This window comes from Jaculus jaculus, chromosome 3, assembly GCF_020740685.1.
Source record: "Jaculus jaculus isolate mJacJac1 chromosome 3, mJacJac1.mat.Y.cur, whole genome shotgun sequence".
Lineage (NCBI taxonomy): Eukaryota > Metazoa > Chordata > Mammalia > Rodentia > Dipodidae > Jaculus > Jaculus jaculus.
Genome location: NC_059104.1, coordinates 180,304,163 through 180,324,687, shown reverse-complemented (window position 1 = coordinate 180,324,687; position 20,525 = coordinate 180,304,163). Strand labels below are relative to the sequence as shown.

The following is a 20,525-nucleotide window of genomic DNA, read 5'->3' as shown; positions in this document are numbered from 1 at the left end:
AAAATAACTTGTGTCCATGTAAATGTATTTGTGTCCTTTTTCTGGAGTCTATATTCTGGCCCATTGATCCATTTGTCTTTGATGGTGCCAATGACACACCTTGTAGAGGTAAAGTTCTTTTTTTAAAATTCTATATTCTTTTTAAGAAAATATTTTATTTATTTATTTATTTGAGAGAAAGGGGAAAAACAGGAAGAGAAAGAGAGAATGAGCATGCCAGGGCCTTTAGCCACTGCAAATGGGCTACAGACATATGCACGCCCTTGTGCATCTGGTTTATGTGAGTTCTGGGGAAACAAACCTGGGTCCTTTGGCTTTGCAGGCAAGTGCCTTGACCACTAAGCAATCCCTTTATATTCTTTTTCTAAAAAAATTATTATTATTTACAAGTAGGAAGGAGTGAGGGAAAGAAAGAAAACATGGATGCTCCAAAGTCTCTTGTCACTACAAAAGAACCTCAGATGAATGTTCTACTTTATACATCCAGCTTTACATGGTGCTGGGATTTTAACCTGGGCAGTTAAGCTTGCAAGCAAGCACCTTGACCATTAAGCCATTTCTCCAACCCTGAAGCAGAGTCTTTCATTGTTCACTGCTGCATTTGCCAGGGTGGCCCACAAGCTTCTGAGAGATGCTCCTATTTTCGGCTTCCCATTTCCTACATATACTTTGGTTGAAAGAGCCAGTACCGAAATCCACTTTTTATGTAGGTCCTGGGAACTGAAATCAGGTGTCCACGCATACGTGACAGACTTTCTTCACTGATCCATCTCTCCAGCCCCTGCTTGTTTTTTCTCTCTTTCGTTGGGATTATATTCCATCTATGAGTCAGCATGGGGAGAATTGATATCTTGACAACGTTAGGTTTTCTGAAATGAGGTATGTTTGCTTTTTTATGTTTTTGTAAACGGATTTTTAAAAATTTTATTTATGCTTATTTACTTATTTACAAGCAGAGAGAGAGAGAGAGAGAGAGAGAGAGAGAGAGAGAGAGAGAAGAGAAGAGAAGAGAAGAGAAGAGAAGAGAAGAGAAGAGAAGAGAAGAGAAGAGAAGAGAAGAGAAGAGAAGAGAAGAGAAGAGAAGAGAAGAGAAGAGACAGAGAGAACAGACATGCCAGGCCCTATAGCCACTGTAAACAAACTCCAGACGCATGTGCCCTTGTACATATGGCTCACGTGGGTCGTGGAGAATTGAACTTGGGTCCTTTGGCTTCTCAGGCAAACACCTTAACTGCTAAGCCATCTCTCCAGGCCTATAAATGGATTTTTTTAAATTTCAATTTCAGATTGCTTTTTCCTAGTATATGGAAATATACTTAATTTTAAAAATAATTTTGTGTGTTGTAACTTTGCTAAACTCACTTTTAGTAACATGTTTATACTATATACTAGAATGATCTTCTCAACTGAAAATATTGGCCAGTTTTATTCACCAATCTGAATGTCTTCTACCCAAGGCCCTCCGTTTATAGAGAGAAAATTGGGTTTTGGCTCACAGTTACAGCAACGCCATCATCACTGGGCGTTGCTTCATTGGGGTTGTGGCTGCACAGTGTATGGCAGTGGAGCACATGGTAGAGGAGGCTGTTCATCTCTTAGTGGACAGTAAGTCAAAAAGACAGAGGGGACTGCCCCAAGTGCCAACATCGTCAAAGACACACTTCCAAGTGCTTTAGTGCTTCTTTACCCTAGGGCCCACCTCTTAAAAGTCCTACCTCCTCCTAACATAACCTCAGGCTGGAGACGAAGCCTGCACAGACATCAGGACACAGTGAAGATCCGGCCTCTTCCCACCTTGCCACATTGGGCTGAGGACAGAGTCCCTTGACTCTGCTTCTCTTAGGCAGAAAGTTTCTGAAATATGATGTTCCATAGACAGTCTTTATCTGGTTGATGAAGTTCTCAGGTTTTGCTGAGTTTGGTTTGGTTCTTGGTTTGAAATTAGGAAGTTTTGTATTTTGTCAAATTCATTTCCTGCTTGTGTTGAGATCCATGCTGTTCTCTTCATTAACTTGATAGGGAATGTTCAGGCAGTCGTGTCTGTTCAGAGAAACCTTATTAGTAATGATCCTATCTTTCCATATACTGTTAGATTTATTAATTCGTTTTAGGATTTTGTATCTGTTCTAAGGTTTGTAGTTTTCCTGTGATGTCTGGTTTTGCTGTCTGGATAATGCTGGCCTCAGAATGATATAGGATTGGTATTATTTCTATTTTAAATCTTTGAGATATTCATCAGCAAAGCCTTGTGGGACTGGAAGTTTTGTGAAGGAGTATTTTAAACTACAAGTTAAATTTCTCTACTAAACATAGAGCCATTCAGCTTATCTGTCTTCTGGAGTGAACTTTGGTAGGCTTGAATTTGTCCAGTTACTCCAGTTTTTGAATCTTTGGCATAAATTTTTTTTTTAATTTTTCATTTAATACCTGTAGTCTTTGGAAGACATCATTTCTGATATTGGCCATTTGTATCTTCTCAGCGTTTGTTTTTTTTTTCCCCCAAGTGCTCTGGGTCTGTCAGCTTTACTGGCCTTCTAACCCTTTGCCTTCACTCTTCTTCCTCTTATTTTCTGTTTTTTTTTTTTTTCAATTATATTGATTTTTACTCCGGTCTTTATTATTTTCTTTACTGTCTTTGGGTTCATTTTGTTCGTTTTTAAAAAAAATTTTTATTTATTTGAAAGAGACAGAGAGAAGGGGGAGAAAATGTGTGTTCCAGGGCCTTCAGTCACTGCAAACTCCAGATGTATGTGCCACCCGGTGCATCTGGCTTATATGGGTGCTGGGGAATTAAACATAGGTCCTTAGGCTTAACAGGCAAACATCTTACCTGCTAAGCCATCTCGCCAGCCTTCAATTTGCTCTTAAAAGAGAAACTTAGGTTACTTTTTCTTCTTTTTAAAAATATTTTTATTTACCTGAAAGAGAAAAGTGTGTGTGTGTGTGTGTGTGTGTGTGTGTGTGTGTGTGTGTTTGTTTATATGGGGTGTGTCAGGGCCTCCTGCTGCTGCAGATGAACTATAGACACCCATGTCACTCTGTGCCTCTAGCTTTACATGGATACTGTGGAGCCGAACCTGGGCGACAGGCTTTGCAGTCAAGTGCCTTTTAAACCACTAAGCCATCTCCCCAGCTCAGTTTTGTATTTGTTTATTTTCAAGGGGAGAGAGGCAGAGAGAATGTGTGAATAGGTGTGCCAGGTTCTCTAGCTGTTGGAAATGACCTCCAGATGATTGTGCCACTTGGTGCATTTGTTTTTATGTGAGTACTGAGGAACCAAACCTGAGTTGTAAGGCTTTGCAGGCGAGTGCTTTAACCAGAGCCATCTCTCCAGCCCTCAAATTTTTCTTCTACTTAAAAAAATATTTATTTATTTGAGAGAGTAAAAGGCACTTAGAGAGAAAGATAGAAAACAGGTGCACCAGAGCTTCCGGCCACTGCAAGCACATTCCAGATGCATCTGTCACTTTGTGTATCTGGTTTACATGAGTACTGGGGAATCGAACCCGAGTCTTTAGGCTTTGCAGACAAGCACCTTAACCACAAAGCCATCTCTCCAGCCCATTAGTTTTTCTTCTTAATACATGCTAGGATTTGCCCCCTAAGTACTGCTATACTGCCATGCCAGAACACAGGTTTTGATGTGTTGGGTAATTTTCAGGTTCTTTTCATTCATGTTTTAAATTTTTCTTTATTTACTTCTTTTTTCCCCATGAGCTATTTAGGTAAAGGTGTTACTGAATTTTAATTTAATTTTATTGCAATCTCAGAAATACTTTGTATGATTAAATTTGCTTAAGTTGCCATGTGTGGTGGTGCACGCCTTTAATCCCAGCACTTGGGAGGCAGAGGTGGGAAGATCATCAAGAGTTCGAGGCCACCCTGAGACTACATAGTTAATCCCAGGTCAGCCTGGACCAGAGTGAGACCCTACCTCGAAAAACCAAAAAAAATAAAAATTTGCTTAAGTTTATTGAAATTTGTTTTATTGCCCCTAATACGGTCTGTTGTATTTGTGTGCACATAAAAAGAGTAAGTTCTTTGTTCTTGGGCTGGAGAGATGGCTTAGCGGTTAAGCGCTTGCCTGTGAAGCCTAAGGACCCCGGTTCAAGGCTCGGTTCCCCAGGTCCCACGTTAGCCAGATGCACAAGGGGTCGCACGCGTCTGGAGTTCGTTTGCATGAGGCTGGAAGCCCTGGCATGCCCATTCTCTCTCTCTCCTTCTATCTGTCTTTCACTGTGTGTCTGTCGCTCTCAAATAAATAAATAAAAAATTAAAAAAAAAGAGTAAGTTCTTTGTTCTTGTTCAGTGAGGTGTTCTATATATTAATTAGGTCATCAGTAGATGGTGTTACTAAAATAGCATTAATTGATTTTTATCTGCTTGCTCTACTTTTAAATATGTGACAAATCTTGGAGTGTAGTTCAATTGTAAAGTGCATACTTACCGAGCACAAGGCTCTGGGTTCACTCCTGAGCACCTGAATAAATATGTGCATAAATTATGTAAGAGATGTTAAAATCTCTGATAATTATGGAATTATTTAGTCCTCATAATTTTATCAGTTTTTGTGTTGTGCAATTTGGATTGTAATGTGTTCTTGATGAATTAGCCCCTGAACCTTATGAAATAACTTAGTGTTAGTTTTGCTTTGCTATTTATGAGACTTTTGTGCTGTCATTGGACTAGTACTAGAATAGTATATCTTTCCACTTCCTTTTGTAGTTAGAGTGTGTTTCTTCTGGGAAGCATATAGTTAGGCTTGTCTGGTGTATCCAGTCAAGTAACTTCTATCTGTTGTGGCGAGGATGCTGATTCAAGAGGGGCTCCCACGCAGGCTTGGCCAGGGAGATGTGGAGGAAGAAACAGGAAGCTGCTGCTTACAGCCATCTTGGATGAGGTCGAACCAGATTGGAGTTCTAGTCCTGCCAGGGCAGTGACGTCTGAGTTAATGTGGGTCAATCCCTAGCTGACTGCCTATCAGGAAAAGCCACCTTGTGTCTAATCCATGTCAGTTTGTCCTGTGTATTCTGTTGCTTTGTATTTTCCAGTAAATGTGGAAGAAGTTCAGACATTTCTTCTTTTTCTCTTCCTACTTTGCTTCCTTTGTGGATTCCATTAGGCCACTTGATGTTGACTAGATTTTCTGTTTTTTACTGTTTCACTCTGGGTGTTTCCTGTTACCTACTTTACTTTATATTGTATAACCTCCTATTAATTCCATTCAGGTTTTTTTGTTGTTGTTGTTTGTTTGTTTTCATGGTTTTTCAAGGTAGTGTCTCTCTCTAGCCCAGGCTGACCTGAAATTCACTATGTAGTCTCAAGGTGGCCTCAAACTCTCAGCAATCCTCCTACCTCTGCCTCCCGAGTGCTGGGATTAAAGGTGTGCGCCACCACGCCTGGCCAGAAATCTTTATTTCTAATTATAACGTGTCAGTTCCAGCTTGGTTGTGGTTGACCTCTACTTCTTCCTTCCCCCATCCTTCCTCCATCAGAGTATGCATTCCAACTTTTCATGCCTGCCTTTTGTTTTTTTAAGAGAGAGAGGGAGGGAGAATTGGTACTCCAGGCCGTCAGCCATTGCAGTCGAACTCCAGACGCTCGTGCCACCTGGTGGGCATGTGCAACCTTGCACTAGCCTCACCTGTGCATCTGGCTTATGTGGGATCTGGAGAGTCGAATATGAGTCCTTAGGCTTTACAGGCAAGTGCCTTAACCACTACGCCATCTCTTCAGCCCCTCATGCCTGGTTTTTGATTGGATGCCATACATTGTGGATTTTTCTTGCTTGGGTGTGTGCTGGGTCTTATTCCTGTAAGCATTCTCAAGCTTTGCTGTGGGATGCAGTTATTTGGAAGCAGGTTGGTGCTTTGTAGTCCTGCTGTTGAGAGGTCTGGTTGCAACAGCATTCAGTCTAGGTCTAATTACTATGTATTTCAGAGACCACATTCTTCATTGTTGCCTTATGAATTACGAGGCTTTTCAGCCTGACCTGTGGCCACAGGTGCTATTACTGGCCTAGTGTGCGTGCTGGGTGTGGTTGCCTCCACTCTTCCACATTCATTCTGTGTGTCAGTGACTGGTAGCAAGTAAGGTGCTCATGGAAGACCACGGGTCTGTGGGTTTTCTTTGCACTGTTTTCTCCTTTCTAGCACTTCTCCCAAGTACCCCAGCCTCCTATTAACACAGCACTTCAACTTTGTGGGGGTTTTTTTTTTTTGAGGTAGGGTCTCACTCTAGCCCAGGCTGACCTGGAATTTGCTCTGTATTCTCAGGGTGGCCTCAAACTCACGGCAGTCCTCCTACCTCTGCCTCCCGAGTGCTGGGATTAAAGGCATGTGCCACACCATAGCTGTATTTTTAACTGGAGAATCCCTGGGCTTTTGTATCGGTTTCCTTCTCTCTGCTTACTCTGGAAACTCAAGGTAAATCTAAAGGAGAGTTGTTAGTCTTATCTACTTCGATTTATTCTATTTTATTTTTGTCTGATGTACTTAGTCTTGAAAATCACTGCTTCTTGTATTTTCTGTTATTTTGTGGAGTTGCTTTGGACAGAAAAGTAAATGCAATCCCTATTATTTTGCCTTGACTGATAGTAGATATTGGGGCTGAACTACTCATTTCTTTCCCTGTCCTCAGTTCGTACAGTGCAGTCTCTTAAATGCAGCCTGTAGCAGAGCTGTCTCTCTGAACTTGCTTGTCCTCATTTTCTTTTGCACAGACTGTTTTGGCCTTTAGAGTGCTTTACTGATTATCTAATTAGACATAATTAGTCTTCTATAGCATCTGATTTTTGAAAGCCTGATTCAGGATCCATACTGTTTGGCTTAAAAAGATGGACGCATATGATGACACTTTTATATTTGCAGTCTAAGCAGTTTACAGACAAAGGCAATATTTCATCAGAATGCTTCACAGTATCTACTCTCATAGCTAAAAAGATGTCTGGTGGAAACACTTTTTCATTTTATTAGTCTACTTGGCCCTTATTCAGTCTGCACATTGATCCTGCATTTGCCTTAGCAGTAGTTGTGATTGGACCATCTGTCTATTAAATTACTAGACTCACATTTAGGAAATGTGCTTTCTTGTGATTCAAAATTATTAAAACTTAGGCAGTCATAATAATTTGAAGCATTATTTTTCTACATATGATCCTTCTTTTTATCCTGCTTCAGGATAAAATCTTTGTAAAGGCAGGCAGAATCTTTTGGTTTGTTCTATGTGAAGAAATAGATTATAGTGTAAGAATATAATTCTATTTTTTTGTTGTTTTTTTAAGGTGGGGTCTTACTCTAGCCCGGGCTGACCTGGCATTCACTCTGTAGTTCCACACTGGCCTCAGACTCACAGCGATTCTCCTGCCTCTGCCTCTGAGTGTTGGAACTAAAGGCATGCACCACCACCACCACCCTGCCTTTTTTTCTAGAAATAGGAGTAAACCTGTCTTTTTCTTTAGGTTTATGAGAAGCAAAACCAATAAAGGATGATAGGCAGACTTTATTTCCCTAGGATCAACTATTAGGGAACTAAAAGTCAGCCTTATCTTCTGTCCTTATAGTCTGTGTTATAGCAAGGTGATGATTGCTCTTCATAATAAAACCAACCACAGAAATAACAAATGACATTATAGCTGATAACCCCCCCAAAAAGACATGACCCTGAGTCACTAGAGGATTTAAATCAGCCTCCAAATCACTAAGAAGATTAAATTCCAACCAGTGTGCTCTTTTAGTCAAAGAAAGTACTATAACATTATTGAGGGATGACTGAAATGAATGAAAAGGCTTTGTTTAGTGTATGGTGTTACTGCCATCTCTGCTCATACTGCATGACTGAGTAAACTTGAAGTTGAGAACTTCATCATTCTCACCTGTAATAGCTAGCATTTAAGAGGTGCTTTTATCATGCTAAGTACATTGCTAGTTTTTCTATTTATTAGACTTTTAAAAATCCTAATAGTAACCTTAGAAAGTAAATAGAATCTAGGCCTAGAGAGATAGCTCAGTTGATAAAGCACTTGCCACTCATACTGAAGTACTCAAGTTTGATTCCCAGACCTTTTGTACAAAGCTGGACTCAGCCGGGCGTGGTGGCGCGCGCCTTTAATCCCAGCACTCGGGAGGCAGAGGTAGGAGGATCACCATGAGTTCGAGGCCACCCTGAGACTACAGAGTTAATTCCAGGTCAGCCTGGACCAGAGTGAGACCCTACCTCAAAAAAACAAAAAAACAAAACAAAACAAAAAAAAGCTGGATGCTGTGGCAGGCTTCTGTAATCCCAGTATGCTTATGGCGAGGCGCGAGGTCGAGACAGGAATATCCTGGAAACTCAAGGCATAACAAAGAAACACATAATATATATACACACACACAAACAAACAAACAACCACGAGAATTCATGATGAGAAAAACTCCCTCAAATGAGGTGGACTGATGAGAACCAACCTGAAAACTTGTCCTCTGATCTCCACACGCACACCATGACACGTGTGTGCCTGCATTCACACACTAGCTGGTCCGCGCACACACAAATAATATTTCTTTTCAAAAGAGAAAGTAAATAGGGGCTGGAAAGATGGCTTAGCATTTAAGGTGCTTGCCTGTGAAGCCTAAGGACCCAGGTTCAACTCCCCAGAACTCATGTAAGCCAGATGCACTTGGCAGCACATTTTTTCTGGAGCTCATTTGCAGTGGCTAGTGGTCCTGGCACACCCATTCTCTTTATTTGTCTCCCACCTCTCTCTAATAAATGAATAAAAATTAAAAAGATAATCTAAATATTATCTACATTTTACAGATAGAGATTCTATGTTTTGAATACTAAGTAATTAAAAAATATCATGCAACTTTACTGTTAAAGGACAATTTGACTCTAACTATACTTGTGATTTCAATCAGATGTTCCCCTCAAACTCATATATTCTGAATGCTTAGTACCCAGCTGGTGGCAGTTTGAGAGGTGGAGCCTTTCTTGAGAAAGGATGTTACTGGGGACAGGCCTGGGGGTGTTATAGCCAGCCAGCTCCCCAGCCCTCTTGCCAGAGCTCTATTCACTCATACGGATGTTCTCCACCTGCTGTAGCAGAGGTGATGTCATTCAGCCTCTGCTCTACCATCCCTCTCTGCCGTCATGGAGCTTCCTCTTGAGACTGTAAGACAAATAAGTCTTTTTCCCATCCGCTGCTTTTGGTCAGATACTTTGTCCCAGCAACATTAAGGTAACTACAACGAGGCTAAAATATATAATATATTTTGAAACTACGAACTGTCATATATCCTGAAATGATAACTATAAATTGACATAGGCCTGGCTTTCATTATTTTACTGACGTCAGTTTTCCTCCACCTGCATTGTATTCTCATTATTGAAATCTTATGTTTCTATCAGGAAATGGTGCACTCATGGTGAGCTCTAATCTGTAGTGATATCTTCTTCCTTAGAGATCCTAGAGCACTTGTTATCTGTCATTTATTTAGTACTAATATATTTGGGGCATAAATTTTTTTATTTAGAAGTTGGGTGGCTTAAACTGTTTCGTTTTCTACATTTATGTATTATTGCTGCTCTGGGGTCTCCAGAGGAAGCCATTCTTTCTGTTGACATCTGTACTGATAAGAACAAATACTGTGCCTTGATCTTAGCCAAAGACTGAGAAGCAATTTTGTTGTCATTAAACACAGCACTATGTCTATAGTATGAATAACGAAGTAAATAATCATATAAGGGAAGTCTATTAGTAGTCCATTTTAGCTAAACATTCTGTTATTCACTTCTCCCAGATGAATTTACTATAAATGAGATGTTTTAAAATTTCATTTCTTTGACTTTCTGTAATCAGTAGAGTGTTGCAAAAATTATTTAATTTTTTATTGATAGTTTTCATACCTGTATATAAGGTATTTTGATCATAAGCCTTTCCCAGTCCTTTCTTTACCCACCCTCCCTGTAGCCCTCCTACAGAACCACCTCTTCTTTCCCATTAGTCCCTTCTATGTTTTTTTTTTTTTTTTTTTGGTTTTTCCAGGTGGGGTCTCACTCTAGCTCAGGCTGACCTGGAATTCACCATGTAGTATCAGGGTGGCCTTGAACTCATGGTGATCCTCCTACCTCTGCCTCCCGAGTGCTGGGATTAAAGGCGTGCACCACCACACCCGGCTTTTTGTCCCTTCTATTTTGATGGAGGGTTGCCCTCCATCATTCATAGCCACAATGACATGTTGATGGGCCCAACATTTGCAATAGCTGCTATGACATCATGAATGCATTGACCACTTGGGGTCTGAAAGGTGTCTCCAAGCATTCCTCCTTGTCCTTTGGCTCTCAGGTGTCACTTCTTAACACTTGGACAAGTTTTGAGTCTCCCCAGTAGTCATTGCCATCTGCAAAAATCAGCTTCTGTGACAAAAATGAGAGAACACTAATGCTGAGGTCCTTGTTCCATGTAGAGTTGGCATTTTTTTTTTGTCAAATAATAGTGTTTGAAAACAGTTCTCAAAGTGAGTTGATTTAAGTTAGCTTGGAAACTTATTTATAAGGAGTCCAGTTACTTTGCTGGACTCAGATTTTGAAGTGTTTCAGAAGTTGACATTCTCTTTTTTTTCCTTATAAGGAAAATAAATTTAAAAAAAAGTGGACTACCTACTATTACTACTGCCACTCCTAACTCGAAAGTCAGCTAATGCCATACATGGTCGTGTAGGACTGTAATACCATGCTGGGTAGGGGGAGCTGAGGAGAGGATTTCAGGTTAAGGGCTCACTGGGGCTACATAAAATGAAACAGTCAGCAAACTTTTTGGGGGTTTAGTTTTCTTGTTCATAAAACATTGAGGTCAATTATGTGCATGGTCTGTATGGACACAATAGTCCAGAATTTATGAAACATAAAGGCTTGAGGTAACTTAAATTTCAGAATTGGAAAATAATATTGATCATTGCATTGAAAACATCAGCTATACTAGTAGTGTTTTTCTTTGAGTACTTTTTGATTTTATTTTTGATTAATTTTTCCTTTTCTTTTCTACATGATCAGTACTCCCTCGCGTGTGGCAAAAGGAGGAGTTGACCACACCAAAATGAGCCTACATGGTGCTAGTGGGGGACATGAGCGCTCTCGAGACAGACGAAGGTCAAGTGACAGATCACGGGATTCATCTCATGAGAGAGCAGAGTCTCAGCTCACTCCTTGCATTAGAAACGTGACTTCTCCAACACGACAGCACCATGCTGGTACGTAAGCCAGCTAGTTCTTACAAGTGTGTCTTTTTAAGTTGCAGAGACATTAAATTGTGCCTAATGCTTCCAAGTAAAATTAGTGTCTTTGTTCTGAGCCACTTGGTATTTTAGCTAACCTTAGATCTTGCTATGAAGAAACAACTTATTACCTGCAACTTGAAGGTGAATGAATTTTTAAAGACTGAGGCACTATGAAAACTATGAAAAGTCTTTGAAGTTGATAAATAGATTTTAAAAGAAATTGTCAAGTTATTTTTTATATTCTTAGCAGTTATTTATTATAAAACAGCTTGTAGTAAGATAAATTATTGCTAGGACTCGCTATTGATCATGCGGTGGTTTATTTTAAAATAGCTTTAGTTAGGTAAATTATTGCTAGGAATCACTAATAATCACACTAATAAATAAAGTGAAAGAAACCATTATGAAGTTACTTGCTCGGATTTTAAACAACTCTGGTCTTTCTCTTCCTCCCCTCATCTCCACGTATGAGCATAGCAGCTGGAGAGCACGTGGTGGGGCCATAAAGCACCACCGCAGTGAGTGTGCCTAGGTAACGCCAACTCGCTGGCTTTCACTCCCCCAGAGAGGACACACAGTTAGTATGCCGACATTGAGCTGGGGCATAGCTTCTGTGATAGACAGTGCTTAGCTTTTGCAAAGCCCTGGGTTCTATTTCTAACACCTATGGGGGGAAAAAGAGGACATTTATTGGTAGAGTAGCAACTTAACATATGCAAAGCCCTCCCAGTCACCAGCAAATAGAAACATGCTTTAGGGCTGGAGAGATGGCTTGGCCCTTGATGCACTTGCCTGCAAAGACAAAGGACCCAGGTTCATTTCCCCAGGACCCACGTTAGTCAGATGCACAAGGTGATGCATGTGTCTGGAATTCATTTGCAGTGGCTGGAGGCCCTGGTTCACCCATTCTCTTTCTATCTGCCCACTTCTCTCTCACTCAAATAAATAAATAAATATATTTTTTAAAAACATACTTTAAAGCCCGGGGTGGTGGCGCATGCCTTTAATCCCAGCACTCGGGAGGCAGAGGTAGGAGGATTGCCATGAGTTCAAAGCCACCCTGAGAATTCAGAGTGAATTCTATCCAGGTCAGTCTGGGCTAGAGTGAAACCCTACCTCAAAAAACCAAACCAAACCAAACCAAAACAAAACAAAACAAAACATACTTTAACTCTATGAGGTAGTTTCTAATAATCTGTTGTAAATCAGAATCATTGATGTTAGGTCTTAACTGTGTAGAGAAGATGATATTAAATAGGTTGAAGATAGGCCAATATTTACAAACTAGAAATGAACAAGTAACAGTCAGAATTAAGTTTCATACATGTAGATTTTAGTCTTTGTAAGCCAGCAGAATATATTTTATTACTTTCATCAATTTTGCTTTTGAATGCTACCAGCATTGTGGAAATGGGCAGTAAGTGGGGAGAGGGATGTCAGAATAGCTCTGGAGGTATAGCAAACCTAATTATAGAGTCAGCAGTGCTGTACAGAACGTTCTGAGTAGCCTGAGTCATGAAGGAATTTGGCAGAAACTGATGAAACAGAGGTACATTTTTAGGTCACCTTTAAATTTTAGTGATCTAACTTCTAAATAAAACTTACCACAAAAATCTTGGTTTTTATTTCCCTTTTATGGAATATTGGAGCATCTAAAGAAAATTTTAGCAGTACTTCCTACCTATGGAAATTATAGAGCCAATAAAACTTGTATCATTGCCTTATTAAGCAAACATGAAAATGGGAAGAAAGCCTCCCGCTGAGCATGGTAGGTGGTGCACACCTGCAATCCCATTGGAGACAGGAGGATCAGACCATGGCTACTTAGCAAGTTTGAGGACAGTCTGGGGTACATGTGACTCCATCTCAACAAAAAGCAAGAGAACAGTATAGCACTGCTGCTAACCCTACTTTATAGTAGATAATAAGAGCCATTGAAAAATAAATACTTTCTACTGTCCTTAGTGATTTTCTTCCTTTTGTGAGATAAACTGTTGGTTTTAGCATGCCTGAAAATTGATATTCTTATTAATCTTTTACTGACTTTCAGGGTGATTTGTTTGACTTGTGAGAATATTTGGGTTTCTGTATTATATTTTTAGTGGAATAATAAGATAAAATTTATCTAAGTTTGACATTTAGATGGGGCCAAGTAATCAGCTAAAAGTCTACAAATAAAGATTTTAGAAAACATTTTGATATTTGGGGTTTTATTGCTGGGAAATAAATTGCTTCTTGAGTTCTTGAAAATTATATTTGAAGCCGGGCATGGTGGCTCACGCCTTTAATCCCAGCCCTTGGGAGGTAGAGGTAGGAGGATCGCTGTGAGTTTGAGGCCACCCTGAGATTACATAGTGAATTCCAGGTCAGCCTGAGCTAGAGTGAGACCCTACCTCAAAATATATATATATATATATATATATATATTTGAAATAGAAAAACAGAAATGCTGGGATTTTAAACAGCTTTTCTAATTCACATATTTTAAAAGATACAGTTCCTGAATTTAAAAAATTATATAACTTTAATATTTGTATTTCAGAACGAGAAAAAGATCATAGTTCCTCTCGTCCAAGCAGTCCTCGTCCTCAAAAACCCTCCCCAAATGGTTCCATGAGCAGTGCTGGGAACAGCAGCAGAAACAGTAGTCAGTCAAGTTCAGACGGTAGCTGTAAGGCCTCTGGAGAGATGGTCTTTGTATATGAAAATGCAAAAGAAGGCGCTCGGAGTGTGAGAACATCAGAACGAGTGACCCTGATTGTGGATAACACAAGATTTGTTGTAGACCCGTCCATTTTTACTGCGCAGCCAAATACAATGTTGGGCAGGTTCGTGTCATTGCTCCTCTGTATGTGACTAGCCCTGATGCACTTCCACAGCCTTTCACTCATCTTTTTCATATAAATTTCAGTGATTATCCATTAGAATGTAGCATTTCTATCTTACAGATGAAAACTGGATTTTGGAGGCTAAATTACTTGTATAAGTTAATACAACTAGAATGTGGTAGAGCAATAGTTTGAATGTGAGTTTATTTCTGACATTTTCTGGAGTGCCAGTAGTAATAGCAAATATAATTGTCATTTAAGACAGAATACTAAAAGATCTCTACAGATTGAGACAATAGATTGAGTCTAAGCAGATGAACTTTAGCAGTTACCTATTTTCCAAATTTGATTCTAAATTTTAACTACCAGATATAGAAGGATATGTATCATCCTTGTTTGAAGAAAAATGTTTGGGTAGTTGTGAGTTTAACATGAACTGTCTTTTGATGTAGGAATTTAGAAGAAAAAAAAAGGCCACAGGAAAGTATACTTAATAGAATGGCGTTATTAAGTAGACATGTGCAGGTACAGGATAATAGATTAAAGTTAGGGCTGTATAGGTGGCTTAGCAGTTAAAGGTGCTTGCTTGCAAAGCCTGCTGTTCCAGGTTGAATTGCCTAGTACTAATGTAAAGCCAGACACAGAAAGTGGTGCACGCTTCAGGATTTTATTTCTATTGGCAAGAGGTCCTGGCATGCATGTTCTCTTCCTCCCTCCCTCCCTCTCTCTCTCTCTCTCCTCACAAGTAAGTAAAAAATATTTTTTAAAAAAATTGTAGCTATAGGAAACACAATCTAAGAAGGATATTAGACAATATGTACTCAACATATCATGTCCAAAATGAGGATCAAATATTTTCAAGTGTAAAGTAAGTATCTGTCATTAAAATGGAAGGTGTATGTAAAATGAAGTAAAAGCTAACATGAGGAAAAAGCTTGTAGCATTTTTCTATTTTGCTTATGTGATGATTATGGTGTAGTATACTGTGTGTGAGAAAGGCAGAGGAGATGGTCCCAAAATGCAGAATAAACCCTGGCATTATGAGTTGGGATTTTGTGTACTCTTTTCTTTTTAAATACTCTGCTTACTCTGTAAGTGGCTGTCTGTCTGTCCTGGTCTTGAACCTGCAGTGATCCTCCTGCCTCTGTCTACTGAGTGGGGAGATTACAGCTGTGTAACCCACATCTAGCCTTTGTGGTGTACATTTTGAGTAGCTAAGTGATTTCTCTCAACACGGTCTTTACATCCATGAGAAGGTGTATTTTTAGTATCCTCAGGAGATTACTGATGAAAGCAATTAGGAAGGTGACTTGACATTGTTAATTTTACATAAAATTTAGAACAGAAAAGTATATATTTGAAATTTTACTTCAGCCATTTTGAAGGTATTTTTAAATATTCATATTGATCTAAAAAGAATAAAGTTCTTTTTTATAAAATAGTTCAAGTATGAGAAAACTTCATGACACTGGATTCTTAAGAGACTTTTAATCAGTGAAAGCTTCTTTTCATGCCAGTTGACTAAAGCATATCTTTGGGGATGGAAATTAATATTCATGGGAACTGGAAAGCAGTTGGCATTCTTTTAGAAACTGAAATAAACAAGGGTTTGTTCTTCATGGCTCTCTACAAGAGCAAGCCATTTAAATTAGGAAGCTGTTGAATACGATACTGAGAATGACCACATTGACTTTGGGAATAGTGGTATCATTGAATTTAACAGTGCAGTGTTTTCGAAGCATGATTTATAATTTTTTTGACTATTAAACTTTTTGTTGCAAAGGCCATATTTTGCAGGTTGTCTCTTTTGTAAATAGTTTTTTTTTTTTTTTTAACAGCCAATGACGTGACTTGAAAAACATAAAATTTCTTTCTTTTTTCTTTTTGGTCTTTTTAGGTAGGTAGGGACTTATTCTCGTTCTAGGCTGACCTGGAACTCACCTTGTAGGTCTCAAACGCACAGCAGTCCTCCTGCCTTGGCCTCCCGAGTACAGGGACTAAAGGCCTGTGGCACCACACTGGGATTATTTTTCTTACATAAAAATCAATATTAAGAGCTTTATGGTCACTGAATTAAACTTTGCATTCTCCACTTTTCTGTTACTTCTTCTGACACTTAATGGCTTACTTTTCAATTCTAGGATGAAAATTCTAAGACTTTTCAGTAAGGAAATATTTAGAGTTTGTGAAACATGAAACAATTTAACATGGCTATAACAGTTTACCTTTTCCCAGTTTAACTTGCTATGTTATATAATATTAATTTCAAGGAAAAGGCACTGATAATTTGCCCCCTGCCCCTTTTCTGGAATAGAAGAGTAATCCTTTCTGGAATAGAATAGAAATCACCTTTTTCTCCAGAATGGTTGTTTGATGTGGTTGCTTTTACCTGAGGGGAGGAAATTGGAAATTTATTTAGCTTCTAAATTTTACCATTTAAAAAATATTTTGGGGCTGGAGAGATGGCTTAGCGGTTAAGTGCTTGCCTGTGAAGCCTAAGGACCCTGGTTCGAGGCTTGGTTCCCCAGGTCCCATGTTAGCCAGATGCACAAGGGGGCGCACGCGTCTGGAAGTTCGTTTGCAGAGGCTGGAAGCCCTGGCGTGCCCATTCTCTCTCTCCCTCTACCTGTCTTTCTCTCTGTGTCTGTCACACTCAAATAAAAAAAAAAAATTAAAAAAATATTTTGTTTATTGATTTATTTATTTGTGTGTGTGTGAGAGAGAGAGAGAGAGAGAGAGAGAGAGAGAGAGAGAGAATGGGCACACCGGGGCCTAGCTACTATAAACAAACTCCAAGTGCATGAGCCACCTTGTGCATCTCCTTACATGGGTACTGGGGAATAGAACCTAGGTCCTTAGGCTTTGTAGGCAGGTGCCTTGACCACTGAGTAATCTCTCCAGACCACTCATTCAATTTTTGAAATTATTATTATTGTTTTATTTGGGGGATGGTAAGTTGAAACAGTCTTGCTGTGTGCTCGTGGCTGACTTAGAACGCTGGGTCGCACAGGCCAGGCTTGAATTCATAGCAGCACTCCCCCCTCAGCCTCCAGCAAGCTGAGTTTACAGGCATGAAGCCTTCATGACTGGCTCAGAGGATGTCTTTTATTTTTTAATTACGAAAGTACAATTCATTTTCACTTATGTACCTAAAACTGATTTTCCTTGTGAGGCAGTTGTCTTATTGATGTATTTCTTAATTACTGGCTATCATAGGATGTTTGGATCTGGCCGAGAACACAATTTCACTCGTCCCAATGAGAAGGGAGAATATGAGGTGGCAGAGGGAATTGGTTCCACTGTATTTCGAGCTATTCTGGTGAGTTTGTATTTCTTGTATGTGTCACATTAACCATAACACCATCCTTGGGGTTTAGATAGTTCCTTGGAGATAGCAAGGTTATTATTTTTCTTTAGGTACTATTTGTACCTTTTTCCCCCCCAATTTTTTGAGGTAGGGTCTCACTCTAGTCAAGGCTAACCTGGAATTCACTATGTAGTCTCAGGTGGCCTTGGAACTCACAGTAATCCTCCTACCTCTGCCTACTAAGTGCTGGAATTAAAGGTGTATCACACCTGGATTATTTGCTTTTTTTTTTAATAGTCCACAAAGACAGCATGATATAAGCACATGAATTTATGACATTGTTAAGGTGAGCCATAGGTCTGTTTTTCAAGCATTAAATAATGACATTTCTGGCATTGTATTTTTCTCCTTTGTTGTCTTAAATATAGTAGATCAGTCATTTGGGCTGCCTGAGAATAAGTCTGACTTCTTGAATTACAATAATCAATTTTCCCAGACCAACAATCTGGAAATTTTTATACATTTAGAAATAATCTCCTTGTTTATTTATAATTCTTGGTATCTTTATTTTAAACTGTTTTTTTAAATTTATGTATTTAAAAGAGATCGAGAGGGAGAGAAAATGGGTACTCCAGGGCCTCTAGCCACTGCAAATGAGCTCTAGGTGCTGTACCCACCATGTGTGTCTGGCTTACATGGGTTCTGGGAAGTTGAACCTGGGTTCTTCGGTGTTGCAGGCAAGCACCTTAATTGCTAAGCCATCTCTCCAGCCCTTGGACTATTTTTGTTCTTCTTTTCTTTTCTTAAGGTTTTCATGTTTCATTTTAAAGAATATATGTGGCCTGGAAAGATGACTCAGTAGGAAGTAAAGCCTGCTGGCTAGATTTCAGTTCCCCAGTACCCACATAAAGCCAGACACACAAAATGGTGCATGGGTCTGTAGTTCATTGGCAGTGGCAAGATGCCCTGACCTTCCTATTCCCTCTCTCTCAAATAAATAAATTTAAAAAACAGTTTAAAAAAAAGAAAATTTGGATAAATGTTACAGAGTCCCTACTTGTAGTAATTTCAATTTAGTGAAATTAAACCAAATCTGTCTGGGTATGAAATAGGTAAAATTTTAAACTTATTAAGTGATTGAGGTCCCACCTAACTTTATTTTTTTAAATATCTTTATTTATTTGGGGGAGAGAAAGAGACAGAGAGAATGGGTGTACCAGGGCCTCCAGCCACTGCCAATGAACTCCGGATGCATGTGCCACCTTGTGCATCTGGCTTTACATGGGTACTGGGAATCAAATCTGGGTCCTTAGACTTTGCAGGCAAGTGTCTTAACCACTAAATCATCTCTCTAACCTCCAACTAACTATAAAGTTCTAAAATTTAAAAATTTCAGAGCTCTAGTCCAGCCTTGGTAAATGATTTGGATGACCTTGTGTTCTAGAAGGTCCTTTATGCTTTTTTTTTCAGGATTACTATAAGACAGGGATAATCCGCTGTCCTGATGGCATATCTATTCCTGAGCTGAGAGAAGCATGCGATTACCTTTGTATCTCCTTTGAATACAGTACAATTAAGTGTCGAGATCTCAGTGAGTACAGTGCTTTGGAGAGTTACTGATGTAAAGCTTCTGCGCTTCTGCATGACCTTGAATGTTTGCTTGTTGCATCGTGAAGCATTTGGATCTTACGGTTTTTCTCCTCGTCGTGTGCAGCATCCTAGATGTCTTCGTATAGTTTTCCAAAAACACTTTCAACTTTAATAATTCTTTTTACATAAGCTCTGGCAGGCTTCTTCTTTGACTGTTTCCTGAAGCCTTTTTTATCACTATTGGGAGCTTGGGCTTCAGTCCTTAGATTCCACATCTAAACGTTTACAGTGTTGATGTGACATGTGAGGTGCTATCCTGAGCATCATAGAAGACAAATGTAATTCTTTAAAGTGAACTTATCTGTAGAAATCAGATTGGATCTCTGCATATTTGATAGGAATTTTAGTTTCCCTATGTTTTGAACTGTCTTTTTTTTTTTTCTTTGTTTTTGAGAGATGTTTTTGAGACAGGGTCTCGTGTCTCTCAGGTTGGCCTCAAATGTAACCCAGGAGGGCCTTGAACTCCTGATCTTCCTACTTTAAACTCTCAAGTGCTGAGGCTTGCGTGCGCTACCACACCTAACTCGGTTTCACCACTAGGAAGGATCCTTCATGTCTGGAATTGGAGATAAGAATCTTTATGTAAAACATATACACTATGGTTTTCTAGCCTTTTAAACTTTGTTTATAATTATTATTAACTATGTTTATAAGTATTTCTAGATTACTCTAGTACATATTACTAAAAGTTTAAAAGATTCTCAAAGACTTTAATAATAGAAAAGTTATATAGAATTAGGAAAGAATTAGACATGGTCCTGCAAAACTGAAAAATAATACTGAAGGTATCGATTTGCATCCAATTTTTTTCTGAGTATGTGTGTCATTAATGAATAGTTGAAATGGCACTTTGCACGAAAATAACTAGGCTTGATTTTTTTTTTTAGAAGAAATTATTGTTCATTGCATACACAAACCCTAGTTTCTCAGGCAAGTTACTAACAACCCTCTTTCTTGATTCTCTCATTTTGAACTGGAAACAGTTGTTTCACAAAGTTGCTGGGAATACTAAATGAATAGTGCTTGACTTATAATAGTAAGTAAGGGTTTGCTTAAAAATAAGACAGCACTAATAAGAAATAAATTCAAAGAAAGATATTCAGAGGTCCTGTATGTACTATTGTGTATTTTCACATCAAAATGTATTGTAAGTAATCCATGTTAAAAAGTATCCTTTAGTAATAATTTATTTAATGGTTGCATAAGGCATTTTTATTATGTTATTACTTGAATTCAAGTATTAGGCACATAAAATACCAAGTATTAGGTATGTAAAAGTTAACAAAAAACACAAAAGTTCTTGCTTGTAGTAATAATGTGGAAGACACACAGTAAAATGTATTGTGATATTAGAGGGAGACTGAGGTGCTGGATGAGAACATAAGTGCTCCCCTACTCAAATGTGGGGGTTGGGGACCCTTTGGAAGAGAGGTGAGAGAAGTGTTTTGGGGCAGAAGGATTGTATTCAGAGGCAAGAAGGTT

At 39.0% G+C, this 20,525-nt stretch overlaps 1 protein-coding gene across 6 annotated transcripts in view; it reads left to right on the top strand.

Moving 5' to 3' along the window:
* Nucleotides 1–20,525, top strand: part of Btbd10 (BTB domain containing 10) — a 63,129-nt gene that overhangs the window by 32,959 nt on the left and 9,645 nt on the right. For all 6 annotated transcript variants that reach the window (XM_045145025.1, XM_045145029.1, XM_045145027.1 and 3 more), the window contains 4 exons: nt 11,035–11,231; nt 13,801–14,086; nt 17,303–17,405; nt 18,864–18,984. In XM_045145025.1, coding sequence (XP_045000960.1) covers nt 11,035–11,231; nt 13,801–14,086; nt 17,303–17,405; nt 18,864–18,984 — 707 coding nt within the window. The remainder of the gene's footprint in view (nt 1–11,034; nt 11,232–13,800; nt 14,087–17,302; nt 17,406–18,863; nt 18,985–20,525) is intronic.